At 38.3% G+C, this 20,197-nt stretch overlaps 6 protein-coding genes across 8 annotated transcripts; 5 read left to right on the top strand and 1 right to left on the bottom strand.

Moving 5' to 3' along the window:
* The first annotated feature begins 848 nt into the window (after positions 1-848).
* Positions 849-6,254, top strand: LOC148170895 (glutaminyl-peptide cyclotransferase-like). Of its 3 annotated transcripts, XM_088041610.1 has the most exons (5): positions 849-1,091; positions 1,138-1,781; positions 1,828-2,103; positions 6,014-6,059; positions 6,107-6,254. In XM_088041610.1, exons 1-5 carry the CDS (start codon positions 1,014-1,016, stop codon positions 6,176-6,178), a joined length of 1,116 nt encoding a protein of 371 aa, XP_087897736.1. In that variant the 5' UTR covers positions 849-1,013; the 3' UTR covers positions 6,179-6,254. The 3 variants fall into 3 exon arrangements, with proteins under 3 accessions (XP_087897736.1, XP_087897737.1, XP_087897738.1); XM_088041611.1 differs by lacking the exons at positions 6,014-6,059; positions 6,107-6,254 and adding an exon at positions 2,344-2,946; XM_088041612.1 differs by lacking the exons at positions 6,014-6,059; positions 6,107-6,254 and adding an exon at positions 2,219-2,436.
* Positions 4,832-5,836, top strand: LOC148170896 (uncharacterized). The gene is made up of 5 exons (XM_088041613.1): positions 4,832-5,047; positions 5,100-5,221; positions 5,268-5,450; positions 5,495-5,668; positions 5,718-5,836. The coding sequence occupies exons 1-5, from the start codon at positions 4,881-4,883 to the stop codon at positions 5,810-5,812; spliced, it is 741 nt and encodes a 246-aa protein (XP_087897739.1). The 5' UTR covers positions 4,832-4,880; the 3' UTR covers positions 5,813-5,836.
* Positions 6,255-7,311: 1,057 nt separating the features above from the next.
* On the top strand, positions 7,312-8,434 carry LOC148170894 (uncharacterized). The gene is made up of 4 exons (XM_088041416.1): positions 7,312-7,543; positions 7,588-7,901; positions 7,955-8,128; positions 8,179-8,434. The coding sequence occupies exons 1-4, from the start codon at positions 7,377-7,379 to the stop codon at positions 8,283-8,285; spliced, it is 762 nt and encodes a 253-aa protein (XP_087897542.1). The 5' UTR covers positions 7,312-7,376; the 3' UTR covers positions 8,286-8,434.
* Positions 8,435-8,770: 336 nt separating this feature from the next.
* Positions 8,771-9,468, top strand: LOC148170893 (uncharacterized). Its single transcript, XM_088042158.1, has 3 exons — positions 8,771-8,844; positions 8,890-9,082; positions 9,182-9,468. The coding sequence occupies exons 1-3, from the start codon at positions 8,833-8,835 to the stop codon at positions 9,463-9,465; spliced, it is 489 nt and encodes a 162-aa protein (XP_087898284.1). The 5' UTR covers positions 8,771-8,832; the 3' UTR covers positions 9,466-9,468.
* Positions 9,469-12,363: 2,895 nt separating this feature from the next.
* On the top strand, positions 12,364-16,552 carry LOC148170892 (uncharacterized). The gene is made up of 5 exons (XM_088042269.1): positions 12,364-12,384; positions 12,448-12,760; positions 12,810-12,878; positions 12,985-13,443; positions 16,467-16,552. The coding sequence occupies exons 1-5, from the start codon at positions 12,364-12,366 to the stop codon at positions 16,550-16,552; spliced, it is 948 nt and encodes a 315-aa protein (XP_087898395.1).
* LOC148170891 (uncharacterized) lies at positions 16,473-19,912 on the bottom strand. The gene is made up of 2 exons (XM_088042268.1): positions 19,880-19,912; positions 16,473-19,838 (listed from the first exon to the last, which is right to left on the bottom strand). The coding sequence occupies exons 1-2, from the start codon at positions 19,910-19,912 to the stop codon at positions 16,593-16,595; spliced, it is 3,279 nt and encodes a 1,092-aa protein (XP_087898394.1). The 3' UTR covers positions 16,473-16,592.
* Between the last annotated feature and the right edge of the window lie 285 nt (positions 19,913-20,197).

Below are 20,197 nucleotides of genomic sequence, written 5' to 3'. Positions count from 1 at the left end.
AAATACTTTTCGGTACAAAAATACACTACAAATGTCGCAGCACACGCACCAAATTTCATGTCAAAATGGCAAATGTCAAATTTTGGGGGACAATGATGCCAACCTTGGAATGTCAAAATTTCCAAAGACAGTTCATCAAGATTTAAGATTTCAACTTTAAATAAACAAATAACAGTCAAAGTGAGGATTGGCAACCTCAACCGACTGTCTACTTCATTTTTTTTGCAGAGCAATTTTAAAAATTAGCATGAGAAATGATAAGTTAGGTACCTGTAATGGATGCATGCCAATTTTGATTAACAGATGGCTCCACAAGCAACTGACTAATTTTCATAGTAATTACAAAATATCATGATGAAAAACATAACTAAATATTGGCAAAATTGAAGGAACAATGATGCCAACCTCGTCAACTTAAAATTTCCAAAGATAATCCATCAAGATTCCAACTTTAATTGAAAAAAATAGTGTCAAAGTAGACACTCACAACGTAAACTGACTGTTACATTCAATTTACCTCTAATTTTCTTCCTAAAAAATTGAAAACAGTTGCTACCTCAACCAACAGCCTCTACGTCATTTTTCCTGCAAAGCAATTTTAAGCATCGTAATCTGAAGGTGACCAAGCTGCAGATGACATTCAACTCATTTTTTCAAGCTCTACTTGTTGATCAGCTCGTGAAATTGATTGCAGCAAACAGGAATCTTATAATCAGACATTTACGTAACTCATTATCGTTCTTTTACGAAGCAGTGAGCCTCCAAGTTTCAAGGAAGTTCCACCGTGTTAACCTCACGTTTAAACAAATGATTTCCTGATCCCCAAATCAGTTTCTTTGTGATTGTGCCTGTGAAAACACCTCAGTGCCTGTTTTGTGCAAATTCAAATCAAAACTCGCGCCTTTAAACGTCACTTTAAACGTCATAACAACGTCAAACGTCACATTTCTAGGTTAGGAAAACGTCAAACTTCGACATATGTTTCAGTATTATTAATTTTTTTACCAAAAAAAATGTTTATTTTAACAAAACTCCTCCTCGTTCTCTTCGTCTTGAAACTTGGCTCAACCAACTTCCTGAAGTCTGCTCGAGTAAGTACTCTAACTGGTTTTCCCTTTGTCACGAGTCATCATTCAGGAACAACACCGTAATCAGTTATCAACGAATCAGGACTTCCGTTATTTATCATCAACGAATGACGAGAATTACATAAATCAAGTATTGGATAACATTCTAATCCCACGAGTTGTGGGCACGGAAAACCATGAAAAAGTCTTCAAATACATAAAGAAAGAACTGCGTCGACTCGGTTGGCACGTCGACGTGGACGAGTTCATGGACAGAGCCCCCATTTTCGGGAATCTGAAGTTCAAGAACATCGTCGCCACGCCGAACCCCCAAGCGATGAGATTCTTAGTTTTGGCGTGTCACTACGACTCTAAGTATTTCAAAAATGAGGTGTTTGTGGGGGCTGTCGACTCGGCGGTTCCCTGCGCCATGATGCTAGAAATCGCCAAGGCGCTGTCTAAGCAACTCAAGGAGACGCGGGATTTGAGTTTGAAGCTCATTTTCTTTGATGGCGAGGAGGCGTTTGAGAATTGGGGGCCTAGAGACTCGATTTATGGGGCGAAACATTTAGCCACCACCTTGCATGCGAATAAGAGTTTGATCAACGGAGAGACAGTGAGCGAGTTGGATAAAATCGACATTTTGGTCTTGTTGGACTTGATAGGGATGAAAAATCCGAATTTTTTGAGCTTCTTTGACAACACCCATCGATGGTAGTTCGTTTGGTTTCCTCAATTTTTCTCTAGTGTGGAGTTGTAGGTTCGAGCGGCTCAACCGGATCGAGTCGGAGTTACACCGCTCAAATCTTCTAAGGAACCACAGATATGGGTACTTTCAGTTAAACAGACCATATGGGCGGATTGAAGACGACCATGTACCTTTCCTGAAGAAGAATGTACCAATTTTACACTTGATAAGTACTCCGTTTCCTCCGGAATGGCACACGCCCAAAGACAACCGTGATATTATCGACATGGCCACTGTCATTAACATCAATTTGATATTGAAAGCATTTATTAGTGAATATCTCCACCTGTTAGTATAATTTTTTTAACGATCAAATTCCGAGTTGGACAAAAAGAAAATTCTTTTTCTTTTTTTCCAACTTTTTCGACTTGTGAACTCATTACTAACAAGTTCATTTAAATAGTTCCTTGGCTGCCTCGACCGAACAACACAACGAATTGTGACCAGAAACTTCCATTTTGGACTTTTTTGTTTAAACTCAAAGGAGGACTTTTACGTTAGAACTAATTTCGTACGTTTGATTTACAGATCTCTGTATCCGCAAGAAGTGACTAGCGAAAACCCAATTCCGTTAATGATAGTCTTCTTTTGTGTACTGTCGTTTTTTATTTACAAGAAATTTGGCCGGGGTTTTTGATAGAGTAGCTTTAATTCACGTTTTATTGTTGATTTTTCTTGTTATCTGTTGTTTTTTAATTTGTTGTACTTATCGTTATTATTCTCCATAATTTTGAGCCACTATAAATTGAAGTGGACTGAACTTAGACACAAGTCAACTATAAAAATGTACTCTGTGTATGTGATTGATGACATTTCCAGTATAAAGTGTAATTCCGGTACTACAGTCGGTTTAAGTTGCAAATGTCCACTTTGACAGTTTTTTTAATTTAAAGATGGAATCTTGACGAATTAGTTTTGGAAATTTTGAGATGACAATGTTGGCATTATGGTCCCCAGAATTTGACATAAAATTAGCTGTTAAGTTACCTAATTAATTAGGTCCACAGAAGTGAAATTTTTCTCAGGAATGATAAAAATTTCTAAATTTGTGACATTGCAACCTAAACTAAGTACACATACCTACTTAAATGAAGATATTTTTATGTACAAGAAATAAATTATTAGAATCAGCACACGTGGCTCTTTCGTCCCTTCTACATCACTCTTAAAAACATTTAAGTAAGCTTTGAATTTTAAAATCAGTTGGTATCACTGCCTTGCTACTTAAAATAGCAAAGCCCACTAGTTTTAAGCGTCGAAATTACCTGTGCTTAATTAAAAGTGTCAAATTTCTGAGATCAATATCTCGCTTATTTTTCAGAGGAAACTGGTGTTATTACAGCTCATTTTACGCAGAATTTTGCGAAGAATCCAAAAAGGCGAAATTCGCTAAAATTGGTCTACAAATAACTGAGTTATGAGCGCTTAAAGTTTTTGGTATTGGATTTTGAGTTGGAAAAATTTCAAAGCTCGATATCTCCGAAACTAAAAGAGATTTTGAGAAACGGTTTGCGACATTGTTTTTCTCGGCTCATTCTACTTTAGAATAAGCCCTCAAAAGTCGAAAATTCGATGGTGAATTTTTTGGCCAAAAAAATTTTGGGACTCAATAGATGAAAAATTTTCAATTTTTCATTTTTGGATTGCCCCTCGTAAACTACTTGCCTAATCAATTTGAGATTTGACCGGTAGATAGACCTCGAGCTCCTCTTTCGATTGATATAAAAATCAATAATACTAAACACAGTTTTCGCCCCGAAAGAGCGTCTTGAAAATGACCCTAAAATCACCCTCTGAAAATGTAATTCGGTCGATATCTCGGTTATTTGTTTAGGAACTTTGAGCTATATGGGCTCACTTTACGCAGAATTTTGCGCTGAATCCAAAAATATCCTTATTTTTGTCGTAGGTCAGAAAATAAGTGAGTTAGAGGCGTTTGAAATTTTAGGTGGTCGCCAGAGGGCCAAAATTTTGGAGGTTTAAGAACTATTTTGCTCGATATCTCCAGAATTATGGCAAATATAAAAAAAACCCTTTTCGGAATCGTTTTGCTCGCTATTTTTTACCTTAGAAATCAATCTTAGATGGTCCAAGTTCAAAATTTTAATTTTTTTAATGTAGAAGTTGGCTGCCTTTCAGTCTCTAATTAAGACTCGGTCGCTATCTCGCTTATTTATGAAGCAATCGTAATGTATTGGTACTCATTTTAAGCAGAATTTCACACAGAATTTAAAAAAGCAAGATTTGTTAAGATCGGTCTAGAAATAACTGAGTTATGAGCGATTACAACTTCGAATATTGGATTTTGAGTTGTAAAATTTTCAAAGCTCTATATCTCCGAAACTAAAAAAGATTTTGGGAAACGGTTTTCGTCATAGTGTTTCTCGGCTCATTCTACTTTAGAATAAGCTCTCAAAAGTCGAAAATTCGATGGTCATTTTTTTGGGCAAAAAAATTTTGCGACTCAATCGATAAAAAATTTTCAATTTTTTGTTTTTCGATTGTCCCTCGTAAACTACTTGTCTAATCAATCTGAGATTTGACCAGTAGATAGATCTCGAGCTCCTCTTTCGATTGATATATAATTCAATAGTACTAAACGCAGTTTTCGCCCCAAAACAGCGTTTGAAAATAACCTTAAAATCACCCTTTGAAAATCTTATTCTGTTGATATCTCGATTATATGTTGAGGAAAGTTGAGCTATTTGGGCTCATTTAACGCAGAATTTTTCGCTGAATCTAAAACCACCATTGTTTTTTTTATCAGTCGACAAATAACTGAATTAGAGGCGTTTGAAGTTTTGCATTGTTGCCAGAGGACCAAATTTTTGAACGTTCGAAACAATCTTTGCTCAATATCTCGGAAACTACGACAGATCGAAAGAAACGGTTTTCGCCATCGTTTTTCCCGCGATTTTTTAGCTAAGAATTTGTTCTTAGATTTTCTGAAAGTCAAAAATTTGATTTCATGACCAAAACCCCACTAGTTGAGTAATTGCTCGCACGATAACAATCCAATTCTTATCACTAACTCAAGATCAACGCGGTCATTCAGTCTCGCCACAATGTTGCTCAAGTTCATTACTTATTTCCTCCTGTTCGGCTCGGCCCTAAGTGACTTAAGTCACATCGAAGACCTCACGTGGGACTTTGACAACACCACCATCTACTACCCCGAAGCCACCCCCTTCACCTACACGAAAGTCACTGTCTTGAACAAAACCGATTATTGGTGAGTGAGTTTTTTCAAAACGCACCCATAAACTCCATCAGTGTGATCTCAGGATATCCATGAAAGAATTCTGCGTTGCTGAACACGGCGGCACTCACTTCGATGCTCCTGTTCACTTCAACAAAGAAGGGTGGACAGTGGCCGACGTCCCCATAACACGCTTAGTTGCTCGAGGTCATCACAACCCCACTAAATTTCTTCATTGTAAACATCTCCATAGGTGCTACAATCGATTTAAGCCACAGCGACTCCTTGCAAGTCAAAGATTTAGACGATTGGGTTCGTGCAAACGGCCCCTTTGAAGACAACACGGTTGTTTTGGTAAAGTTCGGACGCTCGCGCTTCTGGCCCAACAAAACCGAGTATCTTAGTGTTGATGAAAACGGGAAATTTAATTTTCCTGGTAAGATCATTGTAACATAAAATACGACTACTTATCGAGCACAGGTTTTTCGTCGGAGGCCGCTTCTTGGATTGTTAACTCCAAGAAGATTGTGGGGGTGGGGGTGGACACCCCAAGCGTGGATCCCGGGAATACCACCGATTTTATGGCGCATCGTATTTTGAGTCAGAGTCAGATTTACAACGTTGAGAATGTTAAGCTTTTGGTTGATTTGCCGGGTGAGTTCTTCTTGACATCATTGAGTTGAAAAGCGACTTTTCTTTGTAGCTAAAGGGTTTAATGTCGTTGTTTTACCTGTTAAACTAAAGGAAGGGACTGGAGGACCCGTCAGAATTTTAGCCGTTCCGAAGGGATTTTGGTAGTTTGAATAAATATGTTTTGAAAGACACGCGAAGTTTTCTTTTCCTTTCTGTGCGATATCGATACATGCAGAGCTACCAACTGATTTTAATTTGCAAGGCCTCTTTTTAGAGAATAACGCGAAAGTCTTGCCAAGGGACTAAATCATTAATAATCATCACAAACAATCAGAAAAAAGTCATTCAAAACGTTTAATTTTTTAGATCGAATCAGACAGAAAATCGTGGAATTCCGTCTCTGGAAGCACAGGTAAAAATGATTGTGCAATTAAATGTTTCTAGTTTTTTTATTTTTAGGATGGTGGATATTATGACGTCATTGGGTTCATTATTTACCAGCCGCTTCTGCACTTTTTACCTTTGTTATGATTATCAAATACCAGTCTTCATGTTCTCACAAAAAAGAGGTTATTGCTTGTTGAATAAAACTTTTATACGTTTTTTACTTTTCTTTTTATGCGGTCAAACAAATTTTTAATTAAATTCTCAATCGCAACATTCAATTTTCCTCTAGTTGACGAAACCCTTTCCGGAATCATCTTTCTCGCAATTTTTTACCTTAAAAATCAATCTTGGATAGTTTAAATTCAAAATTTTCATTTTATTAATGTAGAAACCTTTCAGTCTCTAATTCAGATTTGGTCGTTATCTCGCTTATTTATAGAGCAACCTTAAAGTACTCATTTTACGCAGAATTTCGCGTAGAATCCAAAAATCCTAGATTCGTTAAGATCGATCCAGAAAATTGAGTTATGAGCGATCATAGTTTCGGATATTGAATTTTGAGTTGGAAAAATTTCAAAGTTCGATATCTCGGAAACTAAAAAAGATTTTGAGAAACGGTTTGCGCCATCGATTTTCTCGGCTCATTCTGCGTCAGAATAAGCTCTCAAAAGTCGAGAATTCGATGGTCATTTTTTTGGGCAAAAAAATTTTGCTACTCCTCAATCTATAAAAAATTCTCAATTTTTCGTTTTTCGATCGTCCCATGTAAACTACTTGTCCGATCGATCTGAGATTTAGCCAGTCGATAGATCTTGAGGTCCTCTTTCTATCGATCTATAATACAGCCTCTTGAAAATGACCCTAAAATCACCCCCTGAAATTGTAATTCGGTCGATATTTCGGTTATTTGTTGAGAAAATTTAAGCTTATAGGCTCATTTTACGCAGAAGTTTGTGCTGAATCCAAAACCACTTTTGTTTTTCTCGTCAGTGAACAAATAACAGAGGACCAAATTTTTGAAGCTTTGAAACATCTTTGCTCCATATCTTGGAAACAACGAGAGATCGAAAGAAATGGTTTTTGCCATCGCATTTTATGCAATTTTTTAGCTAAAAAATCGTTTTTAGATTTTCCGAAAGTCGAAAATTTGATTTTTATAATTCTTATAAACAACTCAAGATCAACGTGCTCTTTCACTCTAGTCGCAACGTTGCTCAAAATGGCCTGATGGGAATGAGCAGTATAAATTTCAAAGAACTGACAAACAAAACTGTAATTGTCACTAAATGGAAACTTCCTGTTGACACCATAAAGTCGTTCAGTCTCTCTCCAATCTTTCACAATGCTGCCTAAACTCGCCACTCTTCTCCTCCTCCTTCCAACAGCCCTCGCCGACTTAAACCACCTCGAAGACCTCACCTGGGACTTCGACAACACCACGATTTACTGGCCTGGAGTAACACCTTTTACCTACACCAAAACAGTCGCTCACAATGACCGCGGATATTGGTAAGTACCACCATGGGTAACCACAACTCTTACAAAGCTTCCAGGTACTCAGCCAACGAGTTCTGTGCCGGTGAGCACGGAGGTACCCACTTTGACGCCCCGTACCACTTCAACAAAGACGGTTGGAAAGTGGCGGAGGTCCCTATGGCAAGATTGGTAGCTCGAGGTGCAACCATTGATTTAAGTCACACTGGTAACAACGAAGGACTTCAAGTGCGGCATTTGGAGGAGTGGGTACGGAAGAACGGGGCTTTTGCAGACAACACCGTTCTTTTGGTGAAGTTTGGGAGGTCGCAATTGTGGACGAACAAAACTGCGTACATGGGGGGCGACGTGAACGGGAATTTTAATTTTCCTGGTACTTACAGTGTCGCTGGTATGAAGTCAAAATAACAATTTCAATGCCGCCAGGTCTTTCGACGGAGGCAGCAACTTGGATTGCCAACAGTAGTAAAATAGTGGGGGTGGGTTTAGACACCCCCAGTGTGGATTCTGGGGGCAGCTCAGATATGATGGTACATCGCATTTTGAGTAAACACCAAATCTACAATCTTGAGAATGTTAAACTTCTGCTTGATTTACCGGGTAAGACTTATTTGTTACAACAATTGAGAAAAGACGAGTGTTGTTTGTAGCCAAAGGGTTTAATTTGGTAGTTTTACCCATGAAACTGAAGAGTGGGAGCGGAGCGCCTGTGAGGATTCTAATGGTACCGAAAAGATTCTTTTATCCTGAAGAATGAAGGCTTAGCTTGCGTGCTTCCAATTCAAGAAAACACACAATTTAACTTTGAATTATAGATAAATAGATAATATCAACCGATTTTGATATTGTTATATTATAATTAACCATATAATAATCTCTGATTTGAATAAAATTTTCTTAAAACAATGCTGCGTATCTCTCTTTTGATCTCCCCCGATAATTACCCGTTGAATCACTTCTTAATGGCGCAATAATAATTATTTTGCCAACACCATTTCCCGTTCTATCCACCTATTTTTCAAAAGCACTTACAAACTACTGAATTTTCTCTTTAAATATTGCAAACATGTGACCACGTAAATATTTGTGTATAATAACACATGTCCAGTTCATATAGGAATATTACATTGTCGTAAATTCTCTCTGTTTACAAGAAAAATCTTTCATTTTCATTGGTCATGTCAACGACTTAAGTCTGAACTTTACAGGTGGGAGGAAACCGACAAGGTTAAGACAGAATTAGTATAAAACAGCATCGGGATGATTTCCGATGATATTTCTTAAGAGTGTCACTGCGTGACGTCATGCATTTTATGGTGAGTACCATATTAAGTACCAAAATCTACAATTTTCTGTGTTAGATTCTTCTTTTGGTGGTGATTTGTACCATCCTTACTTGCCATGGATACGCCATCGGGTACTCCGACATTGTTAGTTCTGAAACGTCGTCTTCTTATGGGTCGTACAGCCAGGGGTACACCAGCGGGTACTCCTCCATGTATCCCGGGTACTACGGCGCGTACAGTTCTTATTACCGGCCGATGGGGATGATGGGCATGGGGATGGGCTATGGGGGGATGGGTTATGGTGGGATGGGGTATGGTGGAATGGGCTATGGGGGGATGGGCTACGGAGGCTATGGCGGCTACGGAGGCTACGGTGGCTACGGTGGCTACGGAAGGATGTACCGCCCGTACTACGGAGGATACTCGATGTACAGACCGTACTACAGCAGTTACATGAGTTACTACCCCAGTTACGGCTACGGGGGGTACGGATCAGGATTGGGGTCCTATGGGGGACTGTACGGATCAGGAATGAGCTCCTATGGAGGACTATATGGGTCAGGTCTTGGGAGTTACTACGGTTACTACGGGAGCGGCTGCATGGGGATGTACAGACCTGGGTGTTACGGTTACTATTACTACAGGAAATAAGAAGCAAACCATTGTGTTTATAGTTAGACTTTGTACTTTTGTTACCAATTAAACGTGTACCTCCAGACTCTAGTTTTATTGATTGTCCTCTTCAAACTGGAGCGGAAGTGAACGTTGTTATTATTGCCGTGTTGATGGTGCAATTAACACAATGTTGCGAATTTTACCAGTGACAGCTTTACGCCAAATATTCAAACTTTAATAGTTCAGGCAAAATAGACACACATTTTAAAAGCTCGATTTTTTGTGTTTATTTAACTGTTCCAAACAAAATGTCAAAAGTCCCCATCTCCAGGTGTGCTGCTAAAAAAGTTAGAAGGTGATGAATGTAATTCTGTAATTTTCGTAATTTTGATGCCACAGCAATTTTCATTTTCAAGACGAACCAAAAATTTGCAATATTTTCTGTTCGGACCTGTAATTTTTGTAGTTTTGATGACAAGACAATGAAATTTGAAGAAATTACTGTGTATGACCAGTTTATTGTCTGTTCCACAATTCAAATTTTTTGACCAACAGGGACGGCTTTTAGTAATTTTTGTTTTCAAGACGAGCTAAATATTTTCAATATTTTCTATTTGGACCAGTTATTTTTGCAATTTTGATGGTAGTACAATGAAATTTGGAGAGATTACTATTTGTGACTAGTATATTGTCTGTTCCAAAGTTCAAATTTTTTGAGCAACAGGGACGGATTTTAAAAATTTTCATTTTCAAGACGAGCTAAATTTTTTCAATATTTTCTATTTGGCCCAGTAATTTTTGCAATTTTGATGGCAGGACAATGAAATTTGGAGCGATTAGTATTTATGACTAGTATATTGTCTGTTCCAAAGTTCAAATTTTTTGAGCAGCAGGGACGGATTTTAGAAATTTTCATTTTCAAGACGAGCTAAATTTTTTCAATATTTTTTATTCGGACCAGTAATTTTTGCAATTTTAATGGCAGGACAATGAAATTTGGAGAGGTTATTATTTGTGACTAGTATATTGTCTGTTCCAAAGTTCAAATTTTTTTAGCAACAGGGACGGATTTTAAAAACTTTTATTTTCAAGATGAGCTAAATTTTTTCAATATTTTCTATTTGGCCCAGTAATTTTTGCAATTTTGATGGCAGGACAATGAAATTTGGAGAGATTATTATTTGTGACTAGTATATTGTCTGTTCCAAAGTTCAAATTTTTTTAGCAACAAGGACGGATTTTAAAAATTTTCATTTTCAAGATGAGCTAAATTTTTTCAATATTTTTTATTTGGACCAGTAATTTTTGCAATTTTGATGGCAAGACAATGAAATTTTTAGCGTTTACTATTTATAACTAGTTTATTGTCTGTTCCAAAGTTCAAATTATTTGAGATACAGGGACGGATTTTAAAAATTTTCATTTTCAAGACGAGCTAAATTTTTTCAATATTTTTTATTTGGACCAGTAATTTTTGCAATTTTAATGGCAGGACAATGAAATTTGGAGAGATTACTATTTGTGACAAGTATATTGTCTGTTCCAAAGTTCAAATTTTTTAGCAACAGGGACGGATTTTAAAAATTTTCATTTTCAAGATGAGCTAAATTTTTTCAATATTTTTTATTTGGACCAGTAATTTTTGCAATTTTGATGGCAAGACAATGAAATTTTTAGAGTTTACTATTTATAACTAGTTTATTGTCTGTTCCAAAGTTCAAATTATTTGAGATACAGGGACGGATTTTAAAAATTTTCATTTTCAAGACGAGCTAAATTTTTTCAATATATTTTATTTGGACCAGTAATTTTTGCAATTTTAATGGCAGGACAATGAAATTTGGAGAGATTACTATTTGTGACTAGTATATTGTCTGTTCCGAAGTTCAAATTTTTTTAGCAACAGGGACGGATTTTAAAAATTTTCATTTTCAAGACGAGCTAAATTTTTTCAATATTTTCTATTTGGACCAGTAATTTTTGCAATTTTGATGGCAAGACAATGAAATTTTTAGAGTTTACTATTTATAACTAGTTTATTGTCTGTTCCAAAGTTCAAATTTTTTGAGCAACAGGGACGGATTTTAGAAATTTTCATTTTCAAGACGAGCCAAAATTTTTCAATATTTTCAATTCGGACCTGTAATTTTTGCAGTTTTGGTGGCAACACAATGAAATTTGGAAAGATTACTATTTAGGACTAGTTTATTGTTTGTTCTAAATTTCAAATTCTTCGAGTAACAAGGACGGATTTTAGAAATTCTGTTATAAAAAAAGCACTCAAAGTCGTCTATTTTGAAGATGCTGTGAGAAAGAGACAATTTTTTCTTAAAAATTTCTTTATTTTGAAAACGAATAGTTTTACAAAAAATATTATAAAGTCCTTTTTGGTTGCAAATTTGATAAGGTACAATTTTTATAATAGAAGTTTTTGCCATTGAAACCATTCTTGACGAGATATTTGCAAAGAATTATTTTCTTTGACATTTACCACAGCGGGATTTTTGACAATTTGTTTAAAACAAAAAAAGGAAGGTTAATACAAAATATCAGCCTTATGCGAATTATTTCGATGTTCATGTTTATTTTGCCTGGACTATAAATAAATAAAGTTTTACGCCGACTTTTTAGGTCATCGGTCGATAAAATGTTAAAACTCGCTCGTAAAGATATAGTTTGGCAAACTTATGCAAGAAATCAGTGGGAATAATCGCGTGGGATCGACACAGTTTTCACCTGTTGCGGATTTCCCAGTTTTGGGCACCAGAAATGCTAATTTGGGTAGTTGAGGCAGGTAAGGGCTTGGTACTGTTATAGCCCGAGGGTACTGAATCTTACCATAAGGTAATATTACAAATTCAAGCAGTTCATGACATAATTTTTATGTAATCTCCGCCCGTGACTCTCACTTTTCATCGCGAGAAGACATACGAAATGCTTTCTTCATTCGTAGTGGTAACCTCTTAGAAAGTGGTACTTTTCCGGCGCCCAAATTGTAATGCTGTTACAAACAGTAAGTTCCTCTCTTTGTTGTACTTTTTCTTATTGTTCTTTCAGCTTCTCTTCACTGTCTTGTTTACTAACATCGTACTGTCAATCCCGCCAAACGACAAATCTCTCTTCGATGATGACAACCCTGAAGCACGAGGTCATAAAAGACGGCGTCCTTGCAGAGGGCGCAGTCCAGATGGACGCACATTTTTTGATTGGAATCTTCATTACGTGGACGTCAATTATAATTACAACTATAACATTAACTGTGGTGGTGGCGGTGGAGGCCAACATGATGGAGGCGGCGGAGGTTTCCAGAAACCCATTTTGAACGGAATAGGTAAGGTGAGCGCCGCCAAACTTCGCCAATCTTACTCTTGTTTCATAAGGTAGCGGCGGAGGTGGAGGTGGCGGCGGAGGCCCCCAGAAGCCGATTTTAAACGGAATACTCCAAGGGGGTAAGAGAGTCGAAACTGTACTAAATGTTATCTTGACACGATCAGTGAAAGTTCGCAATTGTTTGTTTTGACTAAAGTTGCTCACTTTTCTTCTTCCTTATCTTAGTAGGTAACGCAATTTCCGGTGACGACGCCGGCGGAGGCGGCGGCGGCGGTCTCTTGAGCTCCGGGATTAACTTCGTGCAAAATCAAGTCCAAAACGTCCTCGCCAATCCTCCAAACTTAGCCTCTTACTTCCCTCAAGATTCCTCGAACGGAGGTGGAGGTCTGGGGGGTCTTTTCAATGGTCAAGGAGTTCTTTCGCTCTTCGAAAACGGGTTATTTAGCGGGATTTTTGACAATAGACCTGCGAATCCTTCGCAGAACCCTCCTCCACGACCTCCACCGAGTGTCCCCAATAGACCTCCACCGAGTGTTCCCAATAGACCACCACCAAGTGTCCCCAATAGACCACCGCCGGTTGCAGTGCAGACGACGCCTGATCCTGATGATATTATTTATAATGACGAGAAACCTGTTCATGAACCTCATGATGATGTCTTTCCAGATCAGTACAATAGACCGGGTCAGTATATTGTGGCTTCCAATCCACATTTTGGGACTTATGTCCATCAGGTGTCTGGGTATAACAGGAATAGAATGGTGAAGGAGTTTAGGCGGGGAGTTAAGCAGTTTAACAAGGAGCTTAATTGGTTGGCTGATTCTTTTGCTTCGCTTTTCGAGTTTTGACAAGTGAGTTTCTTTTGTTTAGTGTATTAAGTACTACGGTTTTATCGTGTAATTCGTTCCTGTTGCAAATGTTGCAAAGGTGGTGTTATGTTAGTTGGGTTTTGGGGTACAAAATTTTCAATATTTTTCATTTGGGGCTGTAATTTTAGTAGTCTTGATGTTACGGCAATGAAATTTAGAGAGGTTACTATTTATAACTTGCTGAGTATCTGGATCAAATTTCACATTTTTTGAGCAACAGGGACGGATTTTAGAATTTTTCATTTTCAAGACGGGTCTAAAGTTTCGAATAATTTTCATTCAACTCTTTAATTTTAATAGATTTGATGCTACGATAATGAAATTTGAAAAGTCAACTAGTATTGATTTGTTGTCCAAATTTAAAATGTTTTGAGCAACAGGGACGGATTTTAAAAATTTTTATTTTCAAGACAGGCCAATAGTTTTCAATATTTCCATTCACCCTTGTAATTTTAGTAGTTTTGATGCTATAGCAATAAAATTTAGAGAGGTTACTATCTCTGACATATTGACTGTCTGTACCAAATTACAAATTTTTTTAACAACAGGGACGGATTTTAGAAATTTTTATTTTCAACATGGCCCAAAAATTTCCAATATTTTCCAATCGCCCTTGTAATTTTAGTAGTTTTGATCCTACGGCAATGAAATTTGGAGAAGTTACTATTTCTAACTTGTTGATTGTCTGGTCCAAATTTCAAATTTTTAGACCAACAGGGACGGATTTTAGAAATTTTCGCTTTCAAGTCGAGAGAAAAATTTCCAATATTTTCAATTCGGACCTGTAACTTTAGTAGTTTTGACACTAGCACAATGAAATTTGGAGAGGTTATTATTTCTGACTTGTTGACTATCTGTACCAAATCTCACTGTTTTTGAACAACAAAGACAAATTTTAGAAATTTTCATTTTCAAGACGAGCCTAAAATCTCTAATATTTTCAATTCGAACCTGTAACTCTCGTAAATTTGACACTAGCACAATGAAATTTGGTGAGGCTACTATCTTCCACATGTTGACTGTACGAAATCTCAATTTTTTTTAATAACAGGAACGGATTTTTGATTTTTTTTTATTTTCAAGACAAGCCAAAAATTTCCAATAATTTCAATACGGACCTGTAACTTTGGCAGTTTTTACACTAGTGCAATGAAATTTGATGAGGTTACTATCTGTAACATGTTGACGGTCTATACCAAATGTCAAATTTTTTTAACAACAGGGACGGATTTTAGAAATTTGTGTTTTCGAAACGGGCAAAAAGATTCCAATATTTTTCATTCGCCCCTGTAATTTCAGTAGTTTTGATGCTGCGGCAATGAAATGTAAAGAGGTTTACTGTCTTTAACTTGCTGACAATCTGTATCAATTTTTAATTTTTTTTAACAACAGGGAAGGATTTTAGAAATTTTTATTTTCAACATGGCCCAAAAGTTTCCAATATTTTCCAATCGCCCTTGTAATTTTAGTAGTTTTGATCCTACGGCAATGAAATTTGGAGAAGTTACTATTTCTAACTTGTTGATTGTCTGGTCCAAATTTCAAATTTTTAGACCAACAGGGACGGATTTTAAAAATTTTTGCTTTCAAGTCGAGAGAAAAATTTCCAATATTTTCAATTCGGACCTGTAACTTTAGTAGTTTTGACACTAGCACAATGAAATTTGGAGAAGTTATTATTTCTGACTTGTTGACTATCTGTACCAAATCTCACTGTTTTTGAACAACAAAGACGAATTTTAGAAATTTTCATTTTCAAGACGAGCCTAAAATCTCTAATATTTTCAATTCGGACCTGTAACTCTCGTAAATTTGACACTAGCACAATGAAATTTGGTGAGACTACTATCTTCCACATGTTGACTGTACGAAATCTGAATTTTTTTTAATAACAGGAACGGATTTTTGATTTTTTTTTATTTTCAAAACAGGCCAAAAATTTCCAATAATTTCAATACGGACCTGTATCTTTAGCAGTTTTTACACTATTGCAATGAAATTTGATGAGGTTACTATCTGTAACATGTTGACAGTCTATACCAAATGTCAAATTTTTTTAACAACAGGGACGGATTTTAGAAATTTTTATTTTCAAGACGGCCCAAAAGTTTTCAATATTTTCCATTCACTCTTGTAATTTTAGTAGTTTTGATGCTACGAAAATAAAATTTGGAGAGGTTACTATTTCTAACTTGTTAATTGTCTGTCCCAAATATCAAATATTTTAAGCAATAGAGACGGATTTTAGAAATTTTTTATATTTATGACAGGCCAAAAATTTCCAATAATTTCAATACGGATCTGTAACTTTAGCAGTTTTCACACTATGGCAATGAAATTTGATGAGGCTACTATCTCTCACATGCTGACTGTACGAAATCTCAAATTTTTTAATAACAGATACGGATTTTAAGAATTTTTTTATTTTCAAGACAGACCAAAAATTTCCAATAATTTCAATACGGACCTGTAACTTTAGCAGTTTTCACACTATCGCAATGAAATTTGATGAGGCTACTATCTTTCACATGGTGAGTGTTTGTACCAAATCTCAAATTTTTTGAACAGCAGGGACGGATTTTAGAATTTTTTTATTTTCAAGACAGGTCAAAATAATTTTTTAATATGGACCTGTAACTTTAATAGTTTTGACACCAGCGCAATGAAATTTGGTGAGACGACTCAAAAATTCCCAATATTGTAAATTCTGTCAATTAAATTTGTTTCTCACTTGTAACTTCGTCATAACAGAAAAATCAGTGAAAGTTATGCGTGGGTTTCATTAAATAATACCGCGAGTTATGCAACCAATAATACATTTTATTGAACTTTTTACAGCTCCACTTTACTCCAGACCTCGGCCATCGAGACCGTACCAGAATCCGGGCTACCGCTCCAACTCCAACAGAATCAGATTTACATAACTAAGAACAAAACGTGTACAAAAATAATAAAAACCCTAAACTAATCCTCCATGTCATAATCCGAACTGTCGCCGTTGTTATAGGTGTCCAGAAGCTCAGACACTTGTTCCGGACGCGCTTGTCCCATAAAAGGAGTCATCAGCGGTTTAGTCAACGCCATGCTAGTCCCAACTGTCCCATTTCCTTCCGGTTCTTGTCTCCGGAACAAATCCTCCGGGTTACTCGCGTCGTTCTTGCGGACTTGCACGGTTTGGTTGTACAGCCTCTCGAACATCATGGGGTTGATGGCACCTAGAACGTAACCCAAATCAGAATCGTTAGGTGGACTGTGCTTCTTAATTTCATGATGTGCGTGTCTATCTAAAGAGTTGTCTAGGTCGTCTCCGTTGTCGCGGAGGAAAGTGTGCAACTCCGCGTTGGTAGCGCGCCCCATGAAGGGGCGCATTAGCTCTGGGGGGAGAGCCAGTCCTTGGCCCACAACTTCGTCGTTTTTTTCCTGTCCATCAAAGAGATTTTCTATGAATTTCCCCATTTCCTTTTGTTGCTTCTTCTTTTCAACAGTTGCGGATTTTTTCTTGTGCTTAGGTGGGTGGACAAAGTCGGTCAACTCCCCGCGCATTTGCACCAAAAACTCTTTGAGATTCTTCGCCCCCACGGAGATCTTCGCGTCTTCTAAACTATGAAGAGCGTTTTTAACCTCCGGGTCTCTGAACCTTCCATAGAGGTGTTCAAGTCTCTTACTAACACGCCCCTCGGTGATTCTTTTGGGCTCGAAAATAATCTTCTGCAGGTCCAAACTCTTGGGCTCCGGCTTCGAAATCCCCACAGCATCCATCAAGTGCCCCAATCTCACGAAATTGGGTTTAGCCTCCGGAGACTTTCTCCCCAACGCTTCTTCAGCAAAATCCACAATTCTTGGGGTTATTAAAATCGCTTTACTGGGTTTCCTCAAACGCGTGTCTTGGATCGCTGGGATTTGCGAGTACGGAATGATAAGACGCGGAGCGGCGTGGCGCGCGGTGCTCAAAATATTGCGAGCACTGTGGGCGGCGTCCCCAAGATGCGCCGCCGCTTCCTGGCCCGATTTGATGCTCTCTCTTACCATCTGCCCCACGGTGTTGAAAGTTCGCGCGAACGGCTCCTCCGGTGAGTTTCTTCTAACCGGAGCGTCGATTTCTGAAGACTTAACAATTTCGTACTCTGATGGAATGATCATGTTCTGCGGAGGAATTCTCATCGCTGATAAAAACGCGTTTTTCGACGACCCCAACATCTGCTTGAAGTGGTACATGGGCGCGCGCTCATCTTCGAAGGAGTTCTTCGTGGCCGTACCAAAATTCTCGATGGTCTTTGGGACGTCGAGTTTGACTCTTGGATCGGTGATCAAACGTGTTATCGGAATGGATCTCTTCATTTTTCGGTGTTCCTCCACTGTTAATAAGGTCCTGTTGGCAACGTCTGTTAAGAATCTCAAGTCTTCATCGGAAGTTGCGTTTAGAGAGTCAACGACTTGGCGCTGCGCTGCTAAGAGTTGGTCAAGACTTTCGTCGAGAGATCTCTTGTATTGTTCAGTGTATGGACCGTTGTTGGGGAAGTCAAAGAGGAAGTTCGAGGACACAAAGTCCGTAGGTTCTGTCACCATGTCTTCCAAAGAGTCGCTGTCTTCAGCTTCTCTGAAATGACCGGTTTTGGGTTTACGTTTCTTACCATGAGTCGGATCGGCGTCTCTGGCTTCCGGTTCTTCGGCGTCTCTGTAAGATGCGTAGTGTTGGGGCTGCACGTAGATGGGGACGAATTTCGTCTTTTTGTGCTTATGAGTGGGGTTGGCTTCGCGCTCATCTCCAAGAGGTTCTTCTAGTGCTTCCGGTTCTTCAGTTTCCACGGTTTCGGCGTCTCTGTACGATCCGTAGTGTTGAGGCTGCACATAGATGGGGACGAATTTAGTCTTCTTGTACTTCTTATGAGTGGGACTTGCTTCTCGTTGATTTTCAAAGTCTTCAGGTTCTTCTTCAGCTACCATTTCTTCGGCTTCTCTGTACGATCCGTAGTGATGGGGCTGCACGTAGATCGGAACAAATTTGGTCTTCTTATGCTTCTTATGAGTGGGGCTCGCCTCTCTTTCATCTTCAGTAACTTCGTTGGAGTCTTCCAAGTCTCCATCTTCAGGTTCATCATCATTGCTTTCTCTGTAGTACGAAGGATAAGAGTTGTGATTTTGCGGGTACACAACATAGTACGTCGGTAACTTCTTCATAAGTTTCTTCAGCTTGAGTTTTTCAAGTTTCTCATGACTTCTAGCTTCTGGAGTGTGCTCAGTTTCTTCATTTTCAGCCGGATTTTCAGCTTGAAGTCTCGGGAAATTAAAAGGGTGTTGATTTAAACTCGGGGAACTTGAGGGTCTGTTAAGATCCCGATGAATTGGAGGAGCTTGAGGAAAATGTGGTAAAAACTGGTTTTGATTATTTGAAAGAGGTCGGTTAAGATTGCCATTAATTAGAGGGAAATTTGAACCTTGATTTTGGAAGAAGCGACCAGGAACTTGACCACCCGACTGTCTTAAGTTAAATAGAGGCTGCGTCTGAGAAGAAATAACAGACTGAGATGGTACAATTGGAAGAAGTCCTTGATGACCCAGCGAACTCTGAATACCGCGATTTAAGAACCCATTGGTATGCAAACCCGAATTCAGTCCTTGGTTAACCTGAGGAGTAGTATGAAGAGAATTGATGCCATGATTGTGGTTAATATTTAAATTGACTCCTGGAGAAATCTGAGTCGGAGGAACATAAAGACTGGGATTAACAATCGGCCTGTAAAGCCGCTGATGGTGGAAATGTGAATGATGGGCCTCAGCATCTCTCATCAACCCCACTTCTTCAGCAGACTGACCCGTTTTATCAGTTTCTACGCCCACTATGGAAGGCCACGCTGGTGGAGCTTTAGAATTGGGCCGCTGCTTGTTAAAATCAGTTTGAACGACTCCAAGAGGTTCATCTTCGGCGCTTCTTGCGTACCCGTCGCCTTCTTCAAGCGAACAAATATGGACAGCAGTCGGTTCTTCATCTTCGTAAGTCTCCGGTGCTGGAAGAGGTGGACCACCAGGATACTGTTGTCTCTTTGGACGACTCGCTCGCGAGTGACTTCTGGGCGAATTGGCGTGGAGTTTGGCACGGGAGGCTTGAATTCGAGCTCTGGCTTCGCTGACTCTCGCGAGAGCTTGGGAAAGATCTGGAGCGGCCAAGGCGGGGAGCGCCATGGTGATGAGGAGGATCGCGGGTAGAAGTATCTAGAAATTAATACAAAGAGTTAATAATTACTTATTTTCACTTTTGGTATGAATTTGAAACGGCGTTCGCTCATTTAGGGAATTTGTATCTTTAGGGAAATAGGTTGGCAGCACCGCAGTCAAATTGAACAATTGAAGATTAGTTTTTGTTGTAATTTTATATAATTATTACTCATTATAGTAATTTTGCGGTGATGGCAACTAGCAAAATAAAACCAAGTATTCTAAATGTCACTTTTTCAAAAATGGCGATGCACCGGTCAAAATTTTGAAAATTTGCTTATTTTATTTTCTTGTATTGTTTTTCAAGGTCGTTTTTCTTTGTTCGGTTTGTCGCTCTTTTTCTTTGGCCCACAGTG

The sequence above is a fragment of the Gnatocerus cornutus genome, chromosome 7 (genome assembly GCF_029298725.1).
Source record: "Gnatocerus cornutus isolate USDA-ARS CGAHR chromosome 7, icGnaCorn1.1, whole genome shotgun sequence".
Taxonomy (NCBI): Eukaryota; Metazoa; Arthropoda; class Insecta; order Coleoptera; family Tenebrionidae; genus Gnatocerus; species Gnatocerus cornutus.
This window is presented reverse-complemented; position numbering and strand designations above follow the sequence as displayed.